This window comes from Leptonychotes weddellii, chromosome 9 (genome assembly GCF_054177405.1).
Source record: "Leptonychotes weddellii isolate Sample4059 chromosome 9, ASM5417740v2, whole genome shotgun sequence".
NCBI classification, from domain to species: Eukaryota; Metazoa; Chordata; class Mammalia; order Carnivora; family Phocidae; genus Leptonychotes; species Leptonychotes weddellii.
The window spans coordinates 95,342,702-95,365,239 of record NC_138377.1 but is presented as its reverse complement, the minus strand read 5'-3'; the positions used below and the strand labels follow the sequence as shown (position 1 = coordinate 95,365,239).

The window sequence follows — 22,538 nt, the reverse complement described above, 5'->3', positions numbered from 1 at the left end:
GATACAAAATTGGGGCACATTCATACATAATTCATTCATACATTTATACATATTTATCCATAATGTCTCTGTTTCCCTCCTATCCATCAGCCAGTCATCATGGCTCTACCTCCAAAATTCTACCTGAATTTTTTCACTTCTCTTCATATCCTCTGACACCTCCTCAAATCCACTGTCATTTCTCATATGGTTTATAGACATAGCCTTTAACTAACCTTCTTGTTTCCACTCATGCTTCCCTATGATTCATTAGCTGTAAAGCAGTCAGAATGGTCTTATTAAAATATAAATCAGATCACTTCATCCTCTTGTTTAAACCTTTTAGTGGGCTCTTGTTGTACTTAGTTAAATCCAACTCTTCATCATGGTTTGAAAGGCTGCCATGCTAGTTCTGCTGTAGTGAAAGATGTTTACAGAGAAAGATCCTAAAATACATAGAGTGGTTTAAACAAATTAAGAGTTTATTCTCTCTCACACAAGAGTTGGAAGGAAGACAGTCCCAGGTTGGTAGGGCAGCTCTGCCAGACTCGGAGATGGAACACAGAGTTCCACCTATGGCTCTCACATGCTTGCCTATCACATCTGCCTCCCAGCTAGCCAGAGGGGAAAGGAAAGGGGGAAACCATGCTCCTTCCTCTTATGGGCTCAGCCCAGAAGTTTCCCTTCCTACTTCCGCTTCCATCCTCTTTGTCCAGAACCTGGTCACAGGGCACACCTAGCTGAAAGGAAGCCTGGGAAATGTTGTCTTTAGCTAAGCTGACATGTGCCCACGCACGACTCCATTACTGTGGAAGTAGGGAAGAATGAATATTGAGGACAACTCGTAGTCTCCGCTCCAGGCTATGTCATATCATTCCTCTCTATTTTCCAGCCTCATCTCCTCCCTTCTCTCCCTGGCTTTTGGCTCTCCAGCCACACCAGCCTTGCGCATTCCTTCCTTAGTCCTTAGGCCCTTGTATCTGTGCTGGCCTATATCTGGAATGCTTTTCCTTAGATCTTTACCTGACTGGCTTCTTCTGATCCTTTGTACCTCAACTCAAGCCTCATACATCTTCTGAGAGGTATTCTCTGACCCTTCCCTTAGAAGCAAAGTGACCACCTCCTTACCATTCTCTCATTCATATTGTTTAATCTCTAGCACTGACCACTAGCTCAAATTCTCATTTACTCACCTGCTTATTATCTGTTTCTGCCACTGGAATGTAAGCACCATGGGGGCAGAAATGTTGTCTGACTTATTCTCTGTTTGATCCCCAGCCCTTAAAAGCTACCTTTGATAAAGCAAGCATTCAACAAATATTTGTTGAACAGATGAGTTCATTTAGCCCAAAGCCCTTCATTTTATAACTGGGGAAGCTGGAGCCCAGAGAAAGTAAATGGCTTGCCTGGGCTTCTGCAAGTAGTTAGTAGATTCACAGGTTGACATTTTTCTTGAACACCCTATTTCATCCAGGCTCTTCTTTGAAGTCTATTACATCGCCCCTCCACAACTGTTCCTTTGAACACCGGTAGCACTAGACTTTAACATCTATTGGGTTTTTATTCTATGCTTCTTTGTATTGTTATTTATCTTTGTTCTATCTGTCTTGTTTTCCCAACCAAGCTGCAAGCCCCTTGAAAATACCAACCTTCTGACACAACAGGCTGTGCGTAGGTATTCAACAAAGAGACTAAAGTTACTTTATTCAGTCAAGTGAAACTTAGAACCATTACAGCTTTCATCTTGTCCTATCATTGAAGATAAACGTTGGATACTGGAAGACTAGATTTAGGTGGGAAGTAATTCCTGAGTATCCCCAGCTAAGCATACAGGCAGGGCTGTCTTACCGGCAGCTGGGATCTTACGTGCTTCATCAAAATTATGCAGAGGAGCTGCTCTCGGTATAATGGGTGGGTTCTGAAAGGTAATCCTTGCTGTTGGTGGAATCAGTCCTCGTTCAATCATACTTAAAATCCCTGGGAAGGAAAGTTAGAATATGATTTTAACTCCAAGCATTTCTACAAAGTCTGAGATCTAGACGAATAGTCTTCTTATTTGTGAGAGCACATCTAGTGCCTTAATCCTTTGCACGAAGAAACCATTATAGTACACGTTCGTTTAAGCCTAATATTCTAACCCAAGATAAAATGGCATTTCCCATAGCGGTTTTATGAAATAAACTTGTATTAAGGTAATTTCGGAGTGGGGCGCCTGGGTGGCTCAGTTGTTAAGCGTCTGCCTTAGGCTCAGGTCATGATCCCAGGGTCCTGGGATCGAGCCCCGCATCGGGCTCCCTGCTCCACGGGAAGCCTGCTTCTGCCTCTCCCACTCCCCCTGCTTGTGTTCCTGCTCTCGCTATCTCTCTCTCTCTGTCAAATAAATAAATAAAATCTTTGAAAAAAAAAAAAAGATAATTTCAGGGTGCCTGCATGGCTCAGCCGGTTAAGCGTCTGCCTTCAGCTTAGGTCATGATCCCAGGGTCCTGGGATCGAGCCCCAAATCAGGCTCCTTGCTCAGCGGGGAGCCTGCTTCTCTCTGCCTGCCGTGCCCTGCCCCCCCCAGCTCGTGTTCTCTCTCTCTCCCCTGATAAATAAATAAATAAAATCTTAAAAAAAAAAATTTCATTTTAAGGTAGAAATATAATTTCAGTGCAAACTAAAACTTCTTTATACTTAACATTTTCAACGATTGATAATATTGTTATTCTTTTTAAAATTCAGAGAAATCAAGTACACGGTCTTCATTCTAAGGAGAGGTTTTGTTCTGAAAGAAAAAAATCTATGTGTTTGTATCTATTCTCCTGTTGTTACAATGAGTCATATTTTATAAAAGAAAGTTATTTTTAGGGGTGCCTGGGTGGCTCAGTTGGTTAAGCAGCTGACTCTTGATTTTGGCTCACGTCATGATCTCAGGGTCGTGAGATTGAGCCCGGTATTGGGCTCTGTGCTGGGCGTGAAACCTGCTTAAGATTCTCTCTCTCCCCTTCCCTCTGCCCTTCACATTCCGCTCTCAATCTCTCTCTCTAAAAACAAAACAAAACAAAACAAAACAACAACAAAAGAAAGTTATTCTTAGACATTTCTCATGTCACCAGAAGATGTGATTGCTCAAATAGATGAATTTAGTGTAACTGGGCAACATGGATAGTATTAACGAACCTAATTTACAATCCCTAGAACTCATACTATGTCAGCATGGCTGGTACCAGGGCTTTTTTTTTTTTTTTTAAGATTTTATTTATTTATTTGACAGAGAGAGACACAGCGAGAGAGGGAACACAAGCAGGGGGAGTGGCAGAGGGAGAAGCAGGCTTCCCACTGAGCAGGGAGCCCGATGCGGGGCTCGATCCCAGGACCCTGGGATCATGACCTGAGCCAAAGACAGACACTTAAAGACTGAGCCACCCAGGTGTCCCTGGTACCAGGGCTTTTGAAGGATAAGAGACCATTAAATAAACAAATAAATGAATCAATGAATAATTGAGCAAAGCCTTCTGTCAGGGCAATGCTTTCATTAAGGTGGATCTAGTGTGCTGAAGCCAGAAACCCAGAAACTCAGGGAGGATGTGAAATAAACTTGTGATAGGGCTTCAGCTTCTTGTTGCTCTCATGTAATAGGAAGGAAAGTAAGGAACTCTGGGTCTCAAGGAAATCCTCGTCTGCAAGCTATGTACCGAGTTGAACTAAGTTGAAGAAGTTGACACAGATTCTAAGGGGAACAAATATGGTTTCTGTTTGCCTGAGGACCTCGATGACGATGTTATGTTGTTATTAAGGATGCTAAAGTCTAGTGTTACACGAATTCAGAGAAAGGATCACTGAGGGATTCGGGAGCTGGAGAAGACTTGACTTGTAAAACAGTGATTCCAAAGAGAAATCTTCAGTTTGCTTACTGCAGAATCATTTCGGGGGGAGAATTTCTTATTAAAAATGAAGACTTCTGAGCCCTCTCTTGGGCCTGTCCAAACTTCTGAGGTCAGGGTCTGGGAATCTGTATTATTGAAGCTTCCAGGACATAACAGTAATCTACATTTTTAGTAAACCCTCCAGGTCAATCTTTTGTACTTTTAAATTTAAGAACTGCTCATCCATGGGGCGCCTGGGTGGCTCAGTTGGTTAAGCGACTGCCTTCGGCTCAAGTCATGATCCTGGAGTCCCTGGATTGAGTCCCGCATCGGGCTCCCTCCTCGGCAGGGAGTCTGCTTCTCCCTCTGACCCTCCCCCCTCTCATGTACTCGCTCTCTCTCATTCTCTCTCTCTCAAATAAATAAATAAAATCTTTAAAAAAAAAAAAAAAAGAACTGCTCATCCAGAGTACAACTCTTTAAGCCCCATTTGAAATTAGGACTTCAGGATTTAATTTTTCTAACACTAGATTTAACTACCTTAAAATATTAAGAGTAATTCCGTGTCCTCACAACTATTTTCCACTCTTAAATATCAAATCCCATTTCCAAGAACTCTGCCTGACTTGCAGATGTGAAAAACAGAGCTCCTTCTAATTCAGTATATTTTCATTACTGCACTCAGAGAGAATCCCAAAGAATGTAAGCATGATTTTAACCTTTGCTTTAGTACTGGTTGGAGCAATTGACTTAATTTTAGATAACACATGTGTGTACATTTACCATTGGAAGGAAAAAGTTAAGACTTTGGGATAAGCAAAAGAGGCTGGGTATCTTTTCATTGAAATGCTGGACCCTCTGGAAGTTATCTGACCCTATAACCACCTTTGTTTTTGATGAGTCTATTTTACAATTCTCTAGAGATTAAGGTTAATATATAGAAAACTGAAAGCAGTGCAAATATTTCTTGTTTTATACGCATGCAAATAAACTCTGTCACACAGAGGGATGATGCTTCCGTCACCCCCAAAGAGCCAGTCGTGTGTCCATTTGCAAGTTTATTTCACTATTCTTGATTTGTTTGGATTCTCCTAGGAACCAATTGTAACATCCTACTGATTCCCTCATTTAATCAATGAGTTCAATAAATCTTTGATGTCTCCATTTTATACTTGTATAAGAGTCATGGTTTTGCTTTAAAATATATCTGGCCTTTAATAATCTTGGAGATCTCACCAAGATGAGCAGAAGATTCACCTGAAATTGTCAGAAATGATGCACCGCACAAGGAACCAAGTCCAGGCATATATTTTCTTAGCACCCCCAGGCGAATTCAAAGTGGCAATAGAACTTTATTGTCTGTTTTTCTGATTTTAGTATTACTCCCTATTAATTTTTTGTTTTGTTTTTCTTTTTGGTTCACGTATAGCTAAGTTATTCCTTATTGGTAGCTACAGTGACTGGGAATTTGGTGATCTCCATAAATGGATTAATGTCTTATAGGGATCTAATTCCCTGTTGAGTGAGGGGACAATAGAGAATATAGTTTGTTAGTCTTTTGCTTGTCCACTTGTGTATTTTGAGCTCAAATCAACTAGGAATGTCATGCCCGCAAAGAAGGTGGTATCTGGACCAGTAGGTGTGTTTCTGTGTTTATTTTTCATCTGTAGCTGAAATTGTAGAGTTGAAGCTATAAGCTCTGTTTGTATCTGTATTTTTATGTATCTGTAATTCAGAAAGGCCTTTATCTCTCATTGTGAATGTAGAATGTTTTCCTGTCTCCAGATGGTATTAATAAATTAGACTGTAAAGTCTCAAATTAAAGGAGCTCTGTTCAGATGGACTTACAGAGAGAAATAAGTGCTTATGTAAATTGAATATTCTTAAGATTTCTAGGAAATAAGGAAATCAAACTTCTAATCCTTTAAATGTGCTACCCCTCATCTCCCAAATTGAGAAACTCTCATTGAGTCTCTTTACTTTTCATGGCAATATAGTTACTTGAATAGTTTCAATAAAAATCTGTTCTCCCTTTACTAAGATATAATTGGAAAAATCACTTACACAACAAAGACTTTGTCTGGAATTTCATATTTAAGAGTGATACTTACTAATCACGAATGACAAGTCACTTTTAAAGAACTAAGGTTGACTTTATGGAGCCAATGCTTACAAAGTCTTCCAGAAAACCTGGCCTGGTACATGGCTTATAGGGTTTCCATTCTTGCAGGTGGTAGGAAGGTCATGTCCAGGCCCAAGAACCTTAGGATATTTGGAGCACCTCTAGAAAAGAGGAAATTACCCAAATTTATAGGTCCCGTAGTTGAAATGTGGTGGGCAGAGTTTCTTGGGCTTGATTTCCTAGCCTTAAGATAGCAAATAATAGAAGATTTTAAAAGTTCAATCTGAGATTCCTTATGAAAATTTCCAGCAGAGCAAACTTAAGATAACCTATTCTTGCTGCACCTGTGTAAATAATCAGGCCAAACCTAATGAGACTAGCCTTATTTTTTGACTTTGTTTTTCTTTTTTGGAAATCTTTTTAATCAAAATGGTGGAAGACTGTAAGAATATTTTTGTTTAAGTTTTGGAAAAAGCAAAAGAGATTACTGGATACCTTTTGAATGGAATGCTGAAGACTTCAGGGATTATCTGGACCTAGTTTTTGACAGTTATTTCACAACTCTGTAGAGATTAAGGTTAATTTGTAAAAAACAAAACAAAACAAAACAAAAAAACTGATACTAATGCAAGTAATTCTTTTTTTTTTTTTAAAGATTTTATTTATTTATTTGAGACAGAATGAGAGAGAGAGCGAGCACATGAGAGGGGGGAGGGTCAGAGGAAGAAGCAAGCTCACTGCCGAGCAGGGAGCCCGATGCGGGACTCGATCCAGGGACTCCAGGATCATGACCTGAGCCGAAGGCAGTCGCTTAACCAACTGAGCCACCCAGGCGCCCTAATGCAAGTAATTCTTATCTATAGACTTGAAAATAAATTCTGCCTGGTGAAGGGACACTCTTCCTTCCCACAGAAAGGTCAATTTTGCATCTAATTGCAAATTTATTTTAATATTCCTGAGCTATAAATACGTGTCCTTTGGATTCTCTTTTAAACCAGTTGTGACATTCTACAGATCTCTCTCTCTCTCTTTTTTTAAAGATTTATTTATTTGAGAGAGAGAGTGAGCACAAGTGGGGGGAGGGGCAGAGGGAAAGAGTCTTTAAGCAGACTCCCCGTTGAGCGTGGAGCCTGACCCAAGTCTTGATTTCAAGACCCAAGAGATTGTGACCTGAGCCAAAACCAAGAGTTGGACACTAAACCAACTGAGCCACCCAGGGACCCCTACAGATCTCTTTTTTAATCAACGCGTTAAATAAATAAAATATTTGACATGCGTTCATTTTAAATTTGTGTGAGATCCATGATTTTACCTGTCTTGGGAAATTATCCCTTAACACCATTGTCTCATTAAACTTTCATAACACTCTTACTTTCCAGTGGAATGGATTAGGGAATAGATGTTCATTCATTCAATGGATATTTGTTAAGTGCCTATTACGTGGCAGGAGCTATTCTGGAGGCTAGGGATGCAGTGATGAGCCAGAGAGAACTCACGGAGCCTCTAGGAGGGTTGAAGATGTTAAATAAAGTCACAATAATTGAGTCACAAATTGTGATCATCTATGAAGGAAAAGACAGATGCTTAAGGAAGTGATTTTTCCGGGTTTCCAGGCAGAGATAGAGGCACTTGTGAAGGTCCATATGAAAATGTGCTTGGCCTGGAGAGGAGCAGGGGAAGGGCATGTGCTGGAGGGTAGAGAAAGCAGTTAGCAGAGAATGGAGGGAAGGTCCAGGTCAGGCCTGCCTTGTTTGTAGAGTCTGGAGTTGATTAATCAATCAAGACCAGAGAGCAACTGGCCAGAGGTCACACACAGCCTGAAAGTTTGGTTTGTGTACTGTGAGACATATATTCTTAACCATTAAGAAGAAAAGAAAAGAAAAGAAAAAGAAAAAAGCTTGCTTTCTTTTTTGGATGTAACAAGATAATTCGAGAAAAAGTCAGGAAGCTCATCCTACATTTTCCAAAACAACTCTCTCTTCTGGGTGTTGTTAATCCTTCACCTCTGGCTGGACTTGTGTGAACCTGAGATGACATTAAGGGCATCAGGAACATGTAAAAATCTAGACACTGTGTCCACATTTCTGTGGCTTGAGCTTTCCTGACGTTTCTATTACCTTGCACAGTACCAGACATATGGTGCGTACTCAATAAATATATGTTGACTAATTGGCTGATTAATTACAAATATTATGGCAGGCCATGTGTTTTCTGGTGAATCACTGAGGGATGAAAATGTGATTTTTTTCCTGGGTCAAGTTGCCATGGTTCTAGATTCACCTTTGTTTTGCAGCAATTTTTTTCATTATGTCTATTGCTAAAGTGGACACTGATTGATTGATTGATTCATTCATTCACTATTTCATTCATCTTAATTTGATCCAGGAAGAATAGAAGATGGTACTTAAGCAAGAACTCTGCTGGAGTCATTCCGTATTCCCAGGGAGAAAATATGTAAACTAAGTAAAATCATATGTCACAAAGATCTCCGAACAACAATGGTTTATAACTAGAAAAGTAATAGTTACAGTTGTGAGCTTCACACATTAAGGGACATATAATGATGCTGGGTTCTCCTGAGTTCTGCTGTTCTTCCTCCAGTAGGTCAGTAGACAGCAGACAGGTTGGAGAAGTTTATATCTCCAAGGACCAAGAGAACCTTTGGGAACACTTTAGGTCCAAACTATTCCAGACAACAGATAGAAAGTAAGATGGGAATAATTAAAGACCATGTCACTTGGTTATATTTGAGATACAAAAGGGGATCCACTTAGGCATTTTTCAACACTTCAGCCAATTAAATTAAATAGCAGAGAGAAACACTCAGTCCTTAGTCATTCATTTACTTATTCATTCAACCAACATGGTTCTGGATACTAGGGATACTGAGGTGAAGATGATATGACCTTTTGTTTAAAAACTAGAAATCCACTGGTTTCACGAACACTAGAATTTAGACTGAGACACGCATGGTTTAAATGCCATTTACATTAATTCTGGCTTCATATTTTTGTATAATAGTATATTGAAATAAATTTTTTAAATGCTACCAGAATAGCATCAGAAACTATCTGCTCAGAAACTTGAAAAATACTAATAATACCACATAAACACAATAATAATTTTAACACATAATAACACCAACATCTCAATCAATATTAAATCTGTAAGATGATGGGTTTTAGAGGTGGAAGGGACTTTAGTTATTGTCTAGTCCAACCTTCTGATTTACAGAGGAGCAAACTCATGCCAGAGTGAAGACCCCGACTTGTCTGAGGTCACCTAGGAGAATAAGTGGCTGAGCCCGAATCCAAACTCAGGCCCCCTACCCCACCTCAATGCTCTTTCCCGTAGATTCCTAAGCACACAAAACGGTCGTTGAATCACTAACCTTTCCTGGCATCTGCTTGTAGGACAGGTATGGGCGTGAAGTAGGGATCCGTGCGATGAGAGGCTGGTAGAACTGTGAGGTTGGATATGGTAGACCCTTTTATTAACTTCTGAACCTTCACCTAGACAATCAAAAATTTGTTTTCAGCAGACAGTTTTGCTTTCAAAAGGAACACAGTTTTCTTCTTGTAAACAATAAATAAGATTATGAATAGTTTCATTAAGTTTTAGTAAAGTAGCGATAGCAGCTCCAGTTTTATTGCTCATGAGTACCCTGTTGCTACTGTCTACTCTCAGGAGTTGGTGTAATTTAAAATAGTTAATTAAATCCAATTAACATGTGATTTCCACTATGCAAAGTCACTATAGTAGTTCATAAAGGAACTATTAAGATTTTGTTCAATTTTAATGACTACGATATAAAAGTGCTAAATCTTGACAGAAGAGGTTTTGAATACAGCAAAGTTTTGTACAGGCGAATTTCCCAGGAAATACATATTAGAGTTGTGAGAGTAAAAAAACAAAAACAAAAACAAGCGAACTGGGAGAATTTCAAGATAGACGTATCAAGGGCATCTGGGTGGCTCAGTCGGTTAAGTGTCCGACTATTGATTTCAGCTTAGATGAAGTCATGATCTCAGGGTTGTGAGATGGAGCCCCACTTAAGATTCTCCCCCTCCCTCTAAAACAAAGCAAACAAAAGGTTAAAAAAAGGTAAATGTATCAGTCAACATTAATAGGTTAAAAATGAACTTTGAGTGGACTCTTGAAAATCTCAGATAGAGTTAAAGACCTGATATCTAGATCAGTTACAGTAGATGATTACCTTTTCTAAAGTCATTAAATGCTTTTATTATAGTTATGAAATATGAATTGTTTCTATTAAATGGTTTCTAGCTTTTAAAGACTAATATGTATTGCATATAAATCACATTTAATTGTATAGCTCAAGTACACTATTTTTACCTTTATTAGAAGAGGTTATGAATTACCTGGGCCCTCCCAGCAGGGAAGATGTAGCTGTTTGGTATTTATATACTGATTTAAATTTTCAAATCATTTTCCAAACATTAATTAATCTGCATAACTTCTAAAGGAACTAGGTAACAATTTGCTCTTTAACTAATAAAGAACCAAGACTGAAAGGCTAGTAGATTTGTTTCAGGTCACACAGTATACTAGAAATACACAGATTATTCAATTTTAAGATTAATCTGATTTTACATTAGTGAAATTTGCCATTGGACTCCGTTGTACCATACCTTATTGCTCCTCAAGTTCATGGGAAAGGAAAGGGAAATTCATCAAGAGTTGAGTGGGGGAGAAAAATCACTTCCCCAAATAAGTATCTATTGGCTAAAAAATGTCTGTGTGAACAAAGGATGTGGGGCTTAAGGGAAATTGTAAACAGCTACCATCCTGTGAACACCAAACATTTGGTGAGGACAGTTTAAAATAACTATAAGTAGGGTTTTTTAAAAGGAAAGAGTAGACAGCAAAATCTCCTGCCTTCCAGGTGAGTTGGAAGAGGAAAGGGGAGTGCCATGGGCCTTGCCTTTTTTTTTTAAATATTTATTTATTTACTTGAGAGAAAAAGAGAGAGTACAAGCAGGGGGAGGGGCAAAAAGCGAGGGGGAAGCAGACTCCCTGCTGAGCAGGGAGCCCAACATGGGGCTTGATCCCAGGACCCTGGGATCATGACCTGAGCGAAAAGCAGACGCTTAACTGACTGAGCCACCCAGGCACCCCTCCATGGGCCTTGCCTTAATGACAGCTAGGAGTTCATGTGCATGTCGTGTTATTATGGAAATTCCATCTTGCCGATCCACCGTGGTCTCTTTCTCATCCTCAGCTCTTCTCGCCTCACCTCACCTCACCTTACCTCACCTCACCTCACCTCACCTCACCCCCAGACCGGGGTGGCCTCCAGGATCTCCTGATCACCCAAGGTACTGTACTGCAGGCCTGGCATGTGCATAGCTGATTTTCAGTAGCAAAAAGGGAAGGGTCTCCACTTGTCTGATTGATATCAGGGTCAGGGAGGCAAAGGTAAATCGGAGGAAGAGAGAAAGATTCCACTTAAATAAAATTGCCCAGCATTGCGAAGATGTAAAGTACAGGTTTGGCAGTTTCAGGGCACAGAGCATCATTTATCTGGATTTTCTGAAAGCCTTTGACAAAGTACACCTGCCAACCTGCTCTTGAAAGCCAAAGTAGCAGGATCTGACATAAAACACAATGCCAAGTGTGACACAAAGGAGAGGGTGGAAGGCGGATGATACTGGGATCCTGTCAGGCAGCCAGCTGGTTTCTTTAATTGTTTCAGTTGCATCTATCTCGACAATGTAAAAGCCAGACCCAGTGTACGTGTGCGTGCGTGTGTGTGCAGGGGCATGGAGAAGAGGGTTACACTTGGGGGTTCACACCCGCTCGAGATTACAGAAATAAATCCCACATGCCGTGTCACTGGGTGTGCAACTTGAACCCACTCTGCTGTCCTGCTCCCGTGGTAAGACAACCACCTCTGCATTTGCTTGCTTGGAGGGAGAAGGCATGGAACAACCTTGAACACTTACTGAGCACTTACCATATAACACTAACTTTAATACGATGGGCGTTAAGTTTCATGAGGAATGGACATGCTCAGGGCAATGGGAGTGCAGAAGAGGGAGTCATTGACTCTGTGCTGGTGTTGCGGAGGGCTTCACAGTGACTGCACCCGAGCTGTGTGTTAGAATCTCTCAGGGAGCTTTTTAAAAATACTGCTGCCTGGACCCCAACTCTGGGCAAATAAATCCGAATAGCTGGGCTGGAGCCTGGTCCTCAGTATTTTTATAATGCTCCCCGGGTGATTCTGATGTACAGCCAAGGTTGGGATGGACTGCAGTAAGTGATATTTAAATTGTGTCTTAAAGGAAGCATTGAATTATGTATCACGTGGAGAAGAGGATGCAATTATAGAGAGAAAGAATGGTGGCGACAAAGCATAACAGCATACAGAAGGATGAAGACTTCAGGGAAGGTGAGGCTCTCGGTGTGGCTGGAGTACGGTGTGTGTGTACCAGGAGGGTGGGGCAGGGGACAAAACTGAACGGTAGGTTAACAAAAATGAAAGAAACCAGTGCCAATTGCCTAACAGAAGTGAATATCAGGGCGCCTGGGTGGCTCAGTCGTTAAGCGTCTGCCTTCGGCTCAGGTCATGATCCCGGGGTCCTGGGATCGAGTCCCACATCGGGCTCCCCGCTCTGTGGGAAGCCTCCTTCTCCCTCCCCCACTCCCCCTGCTTGTGTTCCTGCTCTCGCTATCTCTCTCTCTGTCAAATTAAAAAAAAAAAAAAAAAATCTAAGAAGTGAATATCATCTCCTTCTGGCTTCTCCTTTATGTCATGCTTTATATTTTAGTCTGGAACCATGCTGTGTAGTTTGTATAAGTGATATGGACTATCATAGAAATAGAACAGTGTTCTTTATATCTGGTGTGTCATGACTATTTCCAAAACTCTATCGCTTTATGCCTAAACCTTCTATAACAGCTTAATTGTTTTTTTCAAAATTTAAAAAATATAGAAAAGCTTAAAAAAGAAAACAGCAATCACATTCCTGCCAGCCAGAATTAATTATTGTTAACATCTTGGTATATTTGCTTCTAGTGTTTTCAAATAGAAAAACCATCCTATTTTATGATTCTGGTAAAAAATGATATTTGCTCATTATAAAGATTCCAATTAGTGCAGAAAAACAAAAAGATGAAGGTTTAAGAAACCATGCCAAATATCATTAGGTGATCCATTATCCCTGACATCTTTGAATGATTAATATATCATTTTACAAAAATAAGATTTATATTACATTATTAAACTTAATTTTTGACATGAATTTAATAGGAGGGGAAAAGACTGAATTAAACTTAACAAATTATGAAACCTCAAGTCAATATTTCTTTACCACAAGATTCCTACGAGTTGAAAAAGATTCCTCTGCAAGGGTTGGCAGTTTTTGTTTTTTGTTTTTTGTTTTTTTTAAAGGGCCAGACAGTAAATACTTTAGGCTGTTCTGGTCTGTTGTTAGAGCTGGAAAGTAGCATAGACAATATGTAAACAAATGATGGCACTATGTTCTAATGAAACTTTATGTACAAAAACAGGTGGTCCGCCCCCAGGCACTAGTTTGTAGACTCCTGCCCTATAGTTAAATAAAGGTGACTATGAAAAAACATTTAGGTTTTTTTAAATCACGTTGTAAATTTGAATAATATACCCCCATCTTCAAAAGATGAGAACATTAGAACTCTCTTGCTATGCCCATCCCCTCTCCCTCAGCTCCCAATTTTTTATTATATTATTGTTTTTATGTTGTCCAGATTTATAATATCCACATTCTGTTTTGAAACCATAATCGCTAGGATTGTTTAGTAGTCATCCTACGTGTAAATGGATCCAGTGTCATGGCTTCTCTATGCTTAAATTCTTGTTTTGATTGACTTATTTTTTTTAAGATTTTTATTTATTTATCTATTTTTAAAATTTTATTTACAATCAATTAGCATATAGTGTATTATTAGTTTCAGGGGTAGAAATTAGTGACATCAGTTGCATAGAACACCCAGTGCTCATTACATCAAGTGCCCTCCTTCATGCCCATCACCCAATTATCCCATCCCCCACCCACCTCCCCTCCAGCAACCCTCAGTTTGTTTTCTATAGTTAAGAGTCTGTTATGGTTCATCTATTTATTTTTGAGAGAGAGAGAACAGGGGGAGGGACAGAGGGAAAGGACAGAGAGAATCCTCAAGCCAGCTCTCTGTGGAGCACGGAGCCCAATGCAGGGATCGATTTCAGGACCCTGAGATCATGACCTGAGCCGAAATCAAGAGTCAGATGCTCAACCAACTGAGTCACCCAGGCTCCCCTATTTTGATTGATTTCTTAGTTGCTTGCCTTTGGTTATCAAGCAGTCCTTTCCAACAAGTGTTCATGGGTATTTATACTTAAATGATATCTGGGGTCATCCTTTCTTTTCTCAAAACTTTGAAGACACTGACCCATTGTCTTCTACAATGAATGTTGTGAAATTTGATGCCAGCCTGATTCCTCACCCTTTGTCGGTGATTTTTCTTTCTGCCTGGATGTTTGAAACATTCTTTGTTTTTGAAGTCCAGGTGTTTAGCTAGAAAATACCTTGCTGCAATACTCTAAATCAAATTTTCCTGGGATTCAGTGCTTTCTTTCCACCTGTAGATTTCATTTGTTCTTCACTTCTGGAAAATTTTCTTTCATTATATCGTTGGATACAGCTTCTCTTTCACTTGCTGGGTTCTCTGTTTTAGAGACACCTAGTGCCATTAAATGTTGGCTCATCTTTATATTTCATGTTGTGGTACCAAACTATTCGTTCTCTCCTGGTTCATTTTAGAATAGAATGCTTTTAGCTGAGCATAGGGCTATCCAGTCCAAACTACATTTCCAGTGTCTCTGGTGGCTAAATGTGGACACGTGACTAGATTCAGACCAATAAGATGTAAGCAGCAGTGATAAGTGTAACCTCTGGGCCATCTCCTTAGAATGCCTGCCCTAGACTCTCTTTATCCTTCCTATGGGCTGAAACATGGGTGTAGAGAGGAGTCAGCTTCAACCACTGGAATGAGAGTGTCTGTAACCACAGGAATGAGATGAGACAGCATCCAGACAGAAGGAACCTTCTCTCGGTTATGCTCCCTATCATGGAGAAGAGCTGTCCTGCCAACTTTAGACTTCTCACCTGTGGACTGTTTTGTGAGTGAGAAATAAACTGGTCTATTTATGGCATTATATTTTCAGATTTCTTTGTTACAGCAGCTTAGCCTGTAACAAACTACTATGCATATCTATTAGCTTCTAATTAATTTCCTTTGTCTTTTCCCTTTGTCTTTTCTGTGCTTACAGTCTTTTCTCCATGCCCATATTTCAGTGTTCAGCAGTGTCTGTTCTGTTCTTCCTATTTATAGTTTATTTATTAGTTCCATAAAGTATTTTGGTATTCAATTTGTTTCCTTATGTCTGCAACCTCCCTTTTTATCTCATTCTGCTATTTTATCATCTCATGGCTGAGCTCTAGTTTTACATAATTTATGTTCCTATCAAGCTGCGCTATAATGTGAAGAAATTGTGAGAAAATTCCTTCTGTTCCTTGAGTTATATTTTTTTCCGGGTTAGGCTTTGTCTTTTGCAGCCCATGGTTGTCTTTTCCTCTCCCCTCCCTCTCTTTTGTTAGCTCTGGGTGAAATACTGGCCTTTATATAATAAATCAGTATAGTGGCCATATCATTCCTTTCCCCTTTGTACGTTCTTGGGCAGCTCTGCCCCGACAATCTGCTTGCTCTGTTGTAGCGTCTCCTTCCCTGTTGTCTGCTACCAGTGTGTTATCTTTCCCAGCAACATGTGAGAACTGGGTATTCTGGGTGTTCTCCACCTTTCTGTTATCTGAGGGCTTGGGTCAGGGAAGCCTCCGTTTTAGGATACATGCAGTCTTTGTTAAAATACATAGGCTCTCCTCCCACTCTTGAGATTTTGATGAACATCCTATATCAGAGTTTGCTCTACTTAGTCCTCCCTCCCTCCCTCTAGCCCCAGGGGTTTTGGGTCATTTCAATAGAATCCTGAAGACATCACTTCTCTCTGGAGGAATTAGACATATTATTATTTGCTTTCCAATTTCACCTCTTTCTTCCAAGTCCCCTTGTCAAAAGAGAAAAAAGATAAGGATGCCTGCTAGATCGTCTTCTCTCCAGATTTTGTAGTATTTCTGAGACTCTCAATATTTCTGAGGGGCAGGGAGGGGTGAGGGTTGGAGCTATGTCACACCCCTCTACTCTGTTCCAGAATCTTCTGTTTGGTGAATTTAAACCTGCATGGCCATATTCTACAACCCTGCATGACCAATCCTGCCCCAGCCCTCCTCCCCATATAGTGGATGGCATACTAAAGATCAGGAAGGGAAAATAGCTAGGACACACAACCAATCTGCCTAATAGAGGCAGAACTAAAAGGGCACATCACTGCTTCATGGCCCAGTGCTTTTTACTACATTTTCTTGCTTCCTGAGTTCTTGAACCCTTCAAGCCAAACACAGCTCAGGTCACCAGCTCTACTCCTGTCCTCATGGTAAAGCCCCATCACTCTGTTCCCTTTCTCAGTGTCATTTCACATAGATACAGTAGGAGCTTCACTTTGTCTCAGACTAAGGATTAGCAGCAGTCTTGGAGCTAGACGAAAAACTCCCTTGGGGGCGTCTGGGTGGCTTAGTTGGTTAAGCGACTGCCTTTGGCTCAGGTCATGATCCTGGAGTCCCTGGATCGAGTCCTGCATCGGGCTCCCCACTCAGTGAGGAGCCTGCTTCTCCCTCTGACCCTCCCCTCTCTCATGTGCTCTCTCTCTCTCATTTCTCTGTCTCAAATAAATAAATAAAATCTTAAAAAAAAAAAAAACCCCTTGGGAGGCATCTGTAGCATAAGAGCAAAACTCATGGGCTTGGAGCACTGGATTTCAGTCCTAACTCTGTCATTTAATTAGCAATGTGCTGGAGTAAGTCATTTAACTTCTCTGAGTCTCAGTTGTATCTTCTGTAAAATAGGGATATTCTTAGCTACAGGGCAGCTGAATTTTATGTAAAGGATTTGTTCCTAGAGGCATTTCATAATTCTGAACTCACAGAGTTGAGACAGTCTGACAAAGAATGGCAGCTACGGCAGCGACTTCTGCATGGCTTCCAATGTACTACACAGCCAGAAACTACATTTCCCAGCCTCCTTTGCAGCTTGATAGGTTTTTGTGACAGGATTCTGGCCAGTGGTATAGCAATCATAGTGACTTTACTGGTTGGAATACAGACATGATGGTAGGAGCCTAGCAGCCATCTTAGCCACCTTAGATACAGATAGAAAATGCAGAGATGCCTGATGTTGTAGAGCAGCTATATCAGCCATAAACTGTGTGACGTGAGAGAACATCACTGCTGTGTTTAATCTACTGTTATTTGTTACATTTGTGGAATTTATATCCTAATAATATAGAGTATTTTTATTTACTCAGATGGTGTTTCTTTGTGGAAACTCCAGCATAAATATATCTTAAATTCACTCAGACTGCACCAGCTTTGAAAAAAGTGAAATTTTATTTTTTTAAATTTAGGGGGATTTGAATTATTTCAAACTTTGTGTATACAGCAATAATTTGTTATTATTATCTTACATCATGGAATTTCAAATTTATATAATCCAATTTTGCATAAAACTCGACATCACTGGTCTTCCATAAGGCCGTTGTGAGGAATTACTGAATTAATATATAGAGATGCACAATATAAACTTTTTTCATATCAGAAATTGGGGCTTTTTTTACATAAACATTTTATTAAAGGATAACATTCATTTTTGAAAAGGCACAAATCATAAGGTCATCAGTTGATACATTTTCACAAAGCAGACACTGGGAAACCAGCATCCAGAACAAGAAGTAGAGCATTGCAAGCACCCCCAAGGCCTCTCTTATGCTCCGTGTCATTCACTCTGATAGCCCAAAGGTAACCACTATTCTGAATTCCACTCCCAGCTATTATTTTTCTGTTCTTGAATTTACATAAAAGGATTATTACAGTATGTATCCTTTTGTATCTGGCTTCTTACCTTTAAAATTGGTGTGCGAGCCACTCATATTGTTGTGTGTGGCAGTATGTTCATGCCGTGAACTTTTAAGTATTGACTTTGAGTTATAAATTACACTTAAAGCTGTAACCAAAAAGACTTGAGCCTCTGACCTCCCACTTTTTTGCAATGCTTATAATGTTCCTTCTACAATGTTCCCTCTTAGCTCTGGCTACTAAATTCCTGTCACCTTTTAACAACTAGCTTAAAGGTAATCTCTTTTAGGAAATCACTTCTGATCTCTTCCTCCTCTGAGTTCCTATGGCTTTTTTGTACTTCTCTTATTACATTTATAACATATATTGTAAGTAATTGTATAGTATCCTCAAGGCATTTCATAATTCAGAGCTCATCTAATCCTGTCTTGTCTCATTTGAGGAAGGAATAGTGCAAAAGGATGCTTTAAAAAATATAACTACTTAAAATGTGTTGGGAAGGAGCAATTAACAAAGATATATAAATAGCAAATGTTTTTCTTTTTGATAAAGGTAATACAATGGCAAGCAAAACTAAATAATGGCCTAGTTATGCTTTTGGTAATGGTAGAGTAGCTTATAACTGACTAACCCTCCTGAATATAACAAATATAAATTATGGATAAAATAATTTAAAAAACCCAACTATTTGAAGGTACTGAGATAAATTGAAAACAGAGAGAAGCTAGAAGAAAGTTGATCTTGAAAGAAAGGAACTGCAACAGTTGAGGTTTGTGTATGTGTGACTTCTGGCCTGGAAGTACCTCTCAGTCCATAAGATGCAGAAGGAAGTCACAGTCTTAACTGGTTAGAGAAGTAAGAAGATGGAGTATAGGGCTCCATAAAGGCTCCCAGAAAAAAAGGAAGTTGTAAGGCAGGGACCGAAAATTTACAAATAAATGCCATGCAAATCCTTGGCTGACCCCTAAGCTACACCTAAATAGAAGAGATTCTAAGGAGCCCAGCAAAGACACAGCAGTTAACAATTTGAAAAAAACGGAGTAGAGATTTCAGGTGCTACTCACCAAGGATAGAGTTTGGAATTTGAGTCTAGCAAATTAACTGCCTTTTTGAACAGGTATCCACATGTTAGAGAGCAAGGTACCAGAATTCAGAGTCTCCATAACACATCATTTTTAATGTGTATAACAATAAAAAGTCACCATATCTACAAAGAAACGGGAAAATGTTCACACAGGAGAAACAGTTGTCAAGAGAAACAGACCTTAGAGGTGATTATTTTTTAAAAGATTTTATTTATTTGACAGAGAGAGAGACAGTGAGAGAGGGAATACAAGCAGGCGGAGAGGGAGAAGCAGGCTTCCCTCTGAGCAGGGAGCCCGATGCGGGGCTCGATGAGAGGCTCGATGAGAGGCTCGATGTGGGGCTCGATCCCAGGATCCTGGGATCATGACCTGAGCCAAAGGGAGATGCTTAATGACTGAGCCACCCAGGTGCCCCAGAGGTGATGTTTTATGGTAAAGATGATGGTGATGGTTTCACAGGTGTACATGTAATCTCCAAACTCACCAAGCTGTATACATTAAATATGCACAGCTTTTTGTATGTTAATCATACTTTAATAAAGTAGTTTAAAAAAGAAACAGATGTCAAGATGATTCAGAGGGCAGAATTAGCAGATAAAGACTTTAAAGCTGTTATTATACATACTTTAAGGACATTAAAGGAAATATGATCATAATGAATTAACAGATGGAAAGTCTTGGTAGAGAAATGAAAACTATAGAAAAAGAACCAAATGGAAATTCTAGAACTGAAGAGTGGAATATGCGACATGAAGCATTTGTTGGATAGTCTTGACAGCAGATTGGAAGATTGGAAGGGGCAGAAGGAAAGGGAGTGAACTTGAAGAAAAATCAACAGATATTATCTAATCTGAAGAACAGAAAGAAAAAAAAAACATTTAAAAAAGAATAGATCTTCAGTAACTTAATGGACAATATCATGTTGTAAAATTTGTATGTGATTGAAGTCCCAGAAAGAGAGGAGAGAGAGAAATGTGGAGGAAAATATTTAAAGAAATAATGGCCAAATGTCTCCCAGTTTTCTGTAAAACATAAACTTACAGATGATCCTAGAAACTCAATGAACCTCAAGCAGGATAAACACAAAGAAAACGACACATGGACTCAACATAATTAGCCCCCTGGATGCTAAAGACAAAGAGAAAAACGTGAAAGCAGTCAGGAAAAACAAAGATCCATTATATATAGGGAATCAATGATCCAAATGATGGCTGACTTATTAGAAACAATGGAACTTTAAATTTAAAAAATTAAAAATAAATTTTAAAAAAAGCCCTGACAATCCACAGTTCTATGTAAAAGCAATATAAAGACTTTTTTTTTTTTTTTTTTTAGCAAAAGAAAACAATGAGTCACCAGCAGGCATGTGTTACATTGCCTTAAGCAGGCAAGAAATGTTTAAAGGAAATTTTTTAGGTGGACAGAAAATGACACAAGATGGAAACTTAGATGTCTATGGTAAATATAAAATACATGCATTTTTCTTCTCTTAATTTCTCTGAAAGACAACTGGCTATTTAAGGCAAAAAGTTATAACATGTTGTGCAGTTTATAATATATATAAATCACATGACAGTACCACAAAGGATTGGGACAAAAGCACAAATGAAATTCTATAGTTGCAAGTTCCTTTTTTTAAAAAAAAGATTTAATTTATTTATTTGACAGAGAGAACGAGAGAGAGTGCACAAGCAGCAGGGTGAGGGGCAGAGGGAGAAGCAGACTCCCCTGCTGAGCAGGGGGCCTGATGCAGGACTGGATCCTGGGACTCTGGGTTTATGACCCGAGCTGAAGGCAGACACTTAACCGACTGAACCACCCAGGTGCTCCTAGTTGCAAGTTTCTTACATTGTATTTAAACTGGTGCAATATTAACTCTGAGGAAACTGTAATAAGTTGAGGATACATATTGTAATTCCTAGAGCAACCACTAAAAATAACACAAAGAGGTGTAGTTTAAAAGTCAATAAAACAGACATATAACCCTAAGTCAGGCAGACAACAAAGGAACAAAAAAGAGTTGGTAAAGATAGAAAACAAGTAGAAAAATAATTGTTCTACATCAAACTATGTCAATAATTGTATTAAATGAAAATGGACTAAACACTCTAATTAAAAAGCAGAGATTATCAGACTGGATTTTAACTACAAGATAAAACTATATGCTATCAATAAGAGGTGAATTTTAATTTAATTTAATTTAATGTTTTAGAGAGAGAGAGAGAACACACATGTGCAGTGGGGAGGGGCAGAGGGAGAGGGAGAGAGAGAATCTTAAGCATACTCCATGCCCAGTGCAGAGCCTGACGTGGGGCTCAATCACACAACCCTGAGATCATGACCTGAGCCAAAATTAAGAGTCAGATGCTTAACCGACTGAGACACCCAGGCGCCCCAAGGTGAATTTTAATTTTTTTTTAAAGATTTTATTTATTTATTTGAGAGAATGAGAGAGAGAGAGAGAGCATGAGAGGGGGAGGGTCAGAGGGAGAAGCAGACTCCCTGCTGAGCAGAGAGCCCGATGCGGGACTCAATCCCGGGACTCCAGGATCATGACCTGAGCCGAAGGCAGTCGCCTAACCAACTGAGCCAGCCAGGCGCCCATGAATTTTAATTTTAAAGACACAAGTTGAAGTAACAACAACAAAAGGTTGATATACCACGTAAACAGAAAGCAAAAGGAAGAGGAGTGGCTATGTTAGTATCAGACAAAATAGACTTTAAGACAAAGACTGGTATCAAAGAGAAAGACAAATAAAAGGGTCAATTAGGCAAGAAAACATAAAAATCATAAACACGTATGTCTTTAATAACACTAACACAAAATACATGAAACAAAAATCATCAGAACTAAAGGAAGAAATAGACAAATCTTCAATCAGAGTTGAAGGTTTAGAAATCTCTGCTGAGTAATTTGTAGAACAAAGAGATTTTAAGAAATTAGTAAGAATATAGAAGGTCTCAATATTACCATCAGCCACCTTGACCTAATTGATATTTATAGAACACTACAACCAACAACTGTAGGATACACATTCTTTTCAAATGTACATGGAACATTCACCAAAATGAATTATATCCTGGACCATAAAATCAGTCTCAATCAACTTTCAAAAGATTTAAATCTTACAGAGTATGTTCTCTGACCCTCTCTGATAGAATTAAATCAGAATTCATTAAGAATGAGAAAGCTAAGACCACACCCTTCTATATAACTCATGAGTCAAAGAAAATCACTAGGGGAGTTTTGAACTGAATGATAATAAAAAAAGCAACATATCAAAATTTGTGGGACACAGCTAGAACACTGCTGAGAGAGGAATTTATCAGTCTAAATGTTTACATTAGAGCAGAAGAAAGGCCAAAAATTAATCATCTGATTCTACCTTAAAAAGCTTTAAAATAAAAAAGAGAGTAAAATAAACTAAAAATAAATAGGAGGGCAAGAATAAAAGCAGATAAGAGGAGAAATCAAGAAATAGAAAACAAATAATAGAGAAAAAAA

General features: G+C 39.2%; 1 protein-coding gene and 1 long non-coding RNA gene across 4 annotated transcripts in view; one reads left to right on the top strand and one right to left on the bottom strand.

Annotated features, from left to right (window-relative positions):
• The window catches only part of LOC102730306 (IQ domain-containing protein H), a 31,373-nt gene extending 29,324 nt beyond the window's left edge, over positions 1 to 2,049 (bottom strand). The window contains exon 1 of the mRNA XM_081831292.1: positions 1,828 to 2,049. Within this exon, the coding sequence (XP_081687418.1) occupies positions 1,828 to 1,945 (118 nt within the window). The 5' untranslated portion in view covers positions 1,946 to 2,049. The remainder of the gene's footprint in view (positions 1 to 1,827) is intronic.
• The window catches only part of LOC115944242 (uncharacterized), a 176,069-nt gene that overhangs the window by 137,151 nt on the left and 16,380 nt on the right, over positions 1 to 22,538 (top strand). For all 3 annotated transcript variants that reach the window (XR_014148687.1, XR_014148686.1, XR_014148688.1), the window contains exons 4-5: positions 11,189 to 11,285; positions 12,252 to 12,358. This is a non-coding gene — a long non-coding RNA (uncharacterized LOC115944242). The remainder of the gene's footprint in view (positions 1 to 11,188; positions 11,286 to 12,251; positions 12,359 to 22,538) is intronic.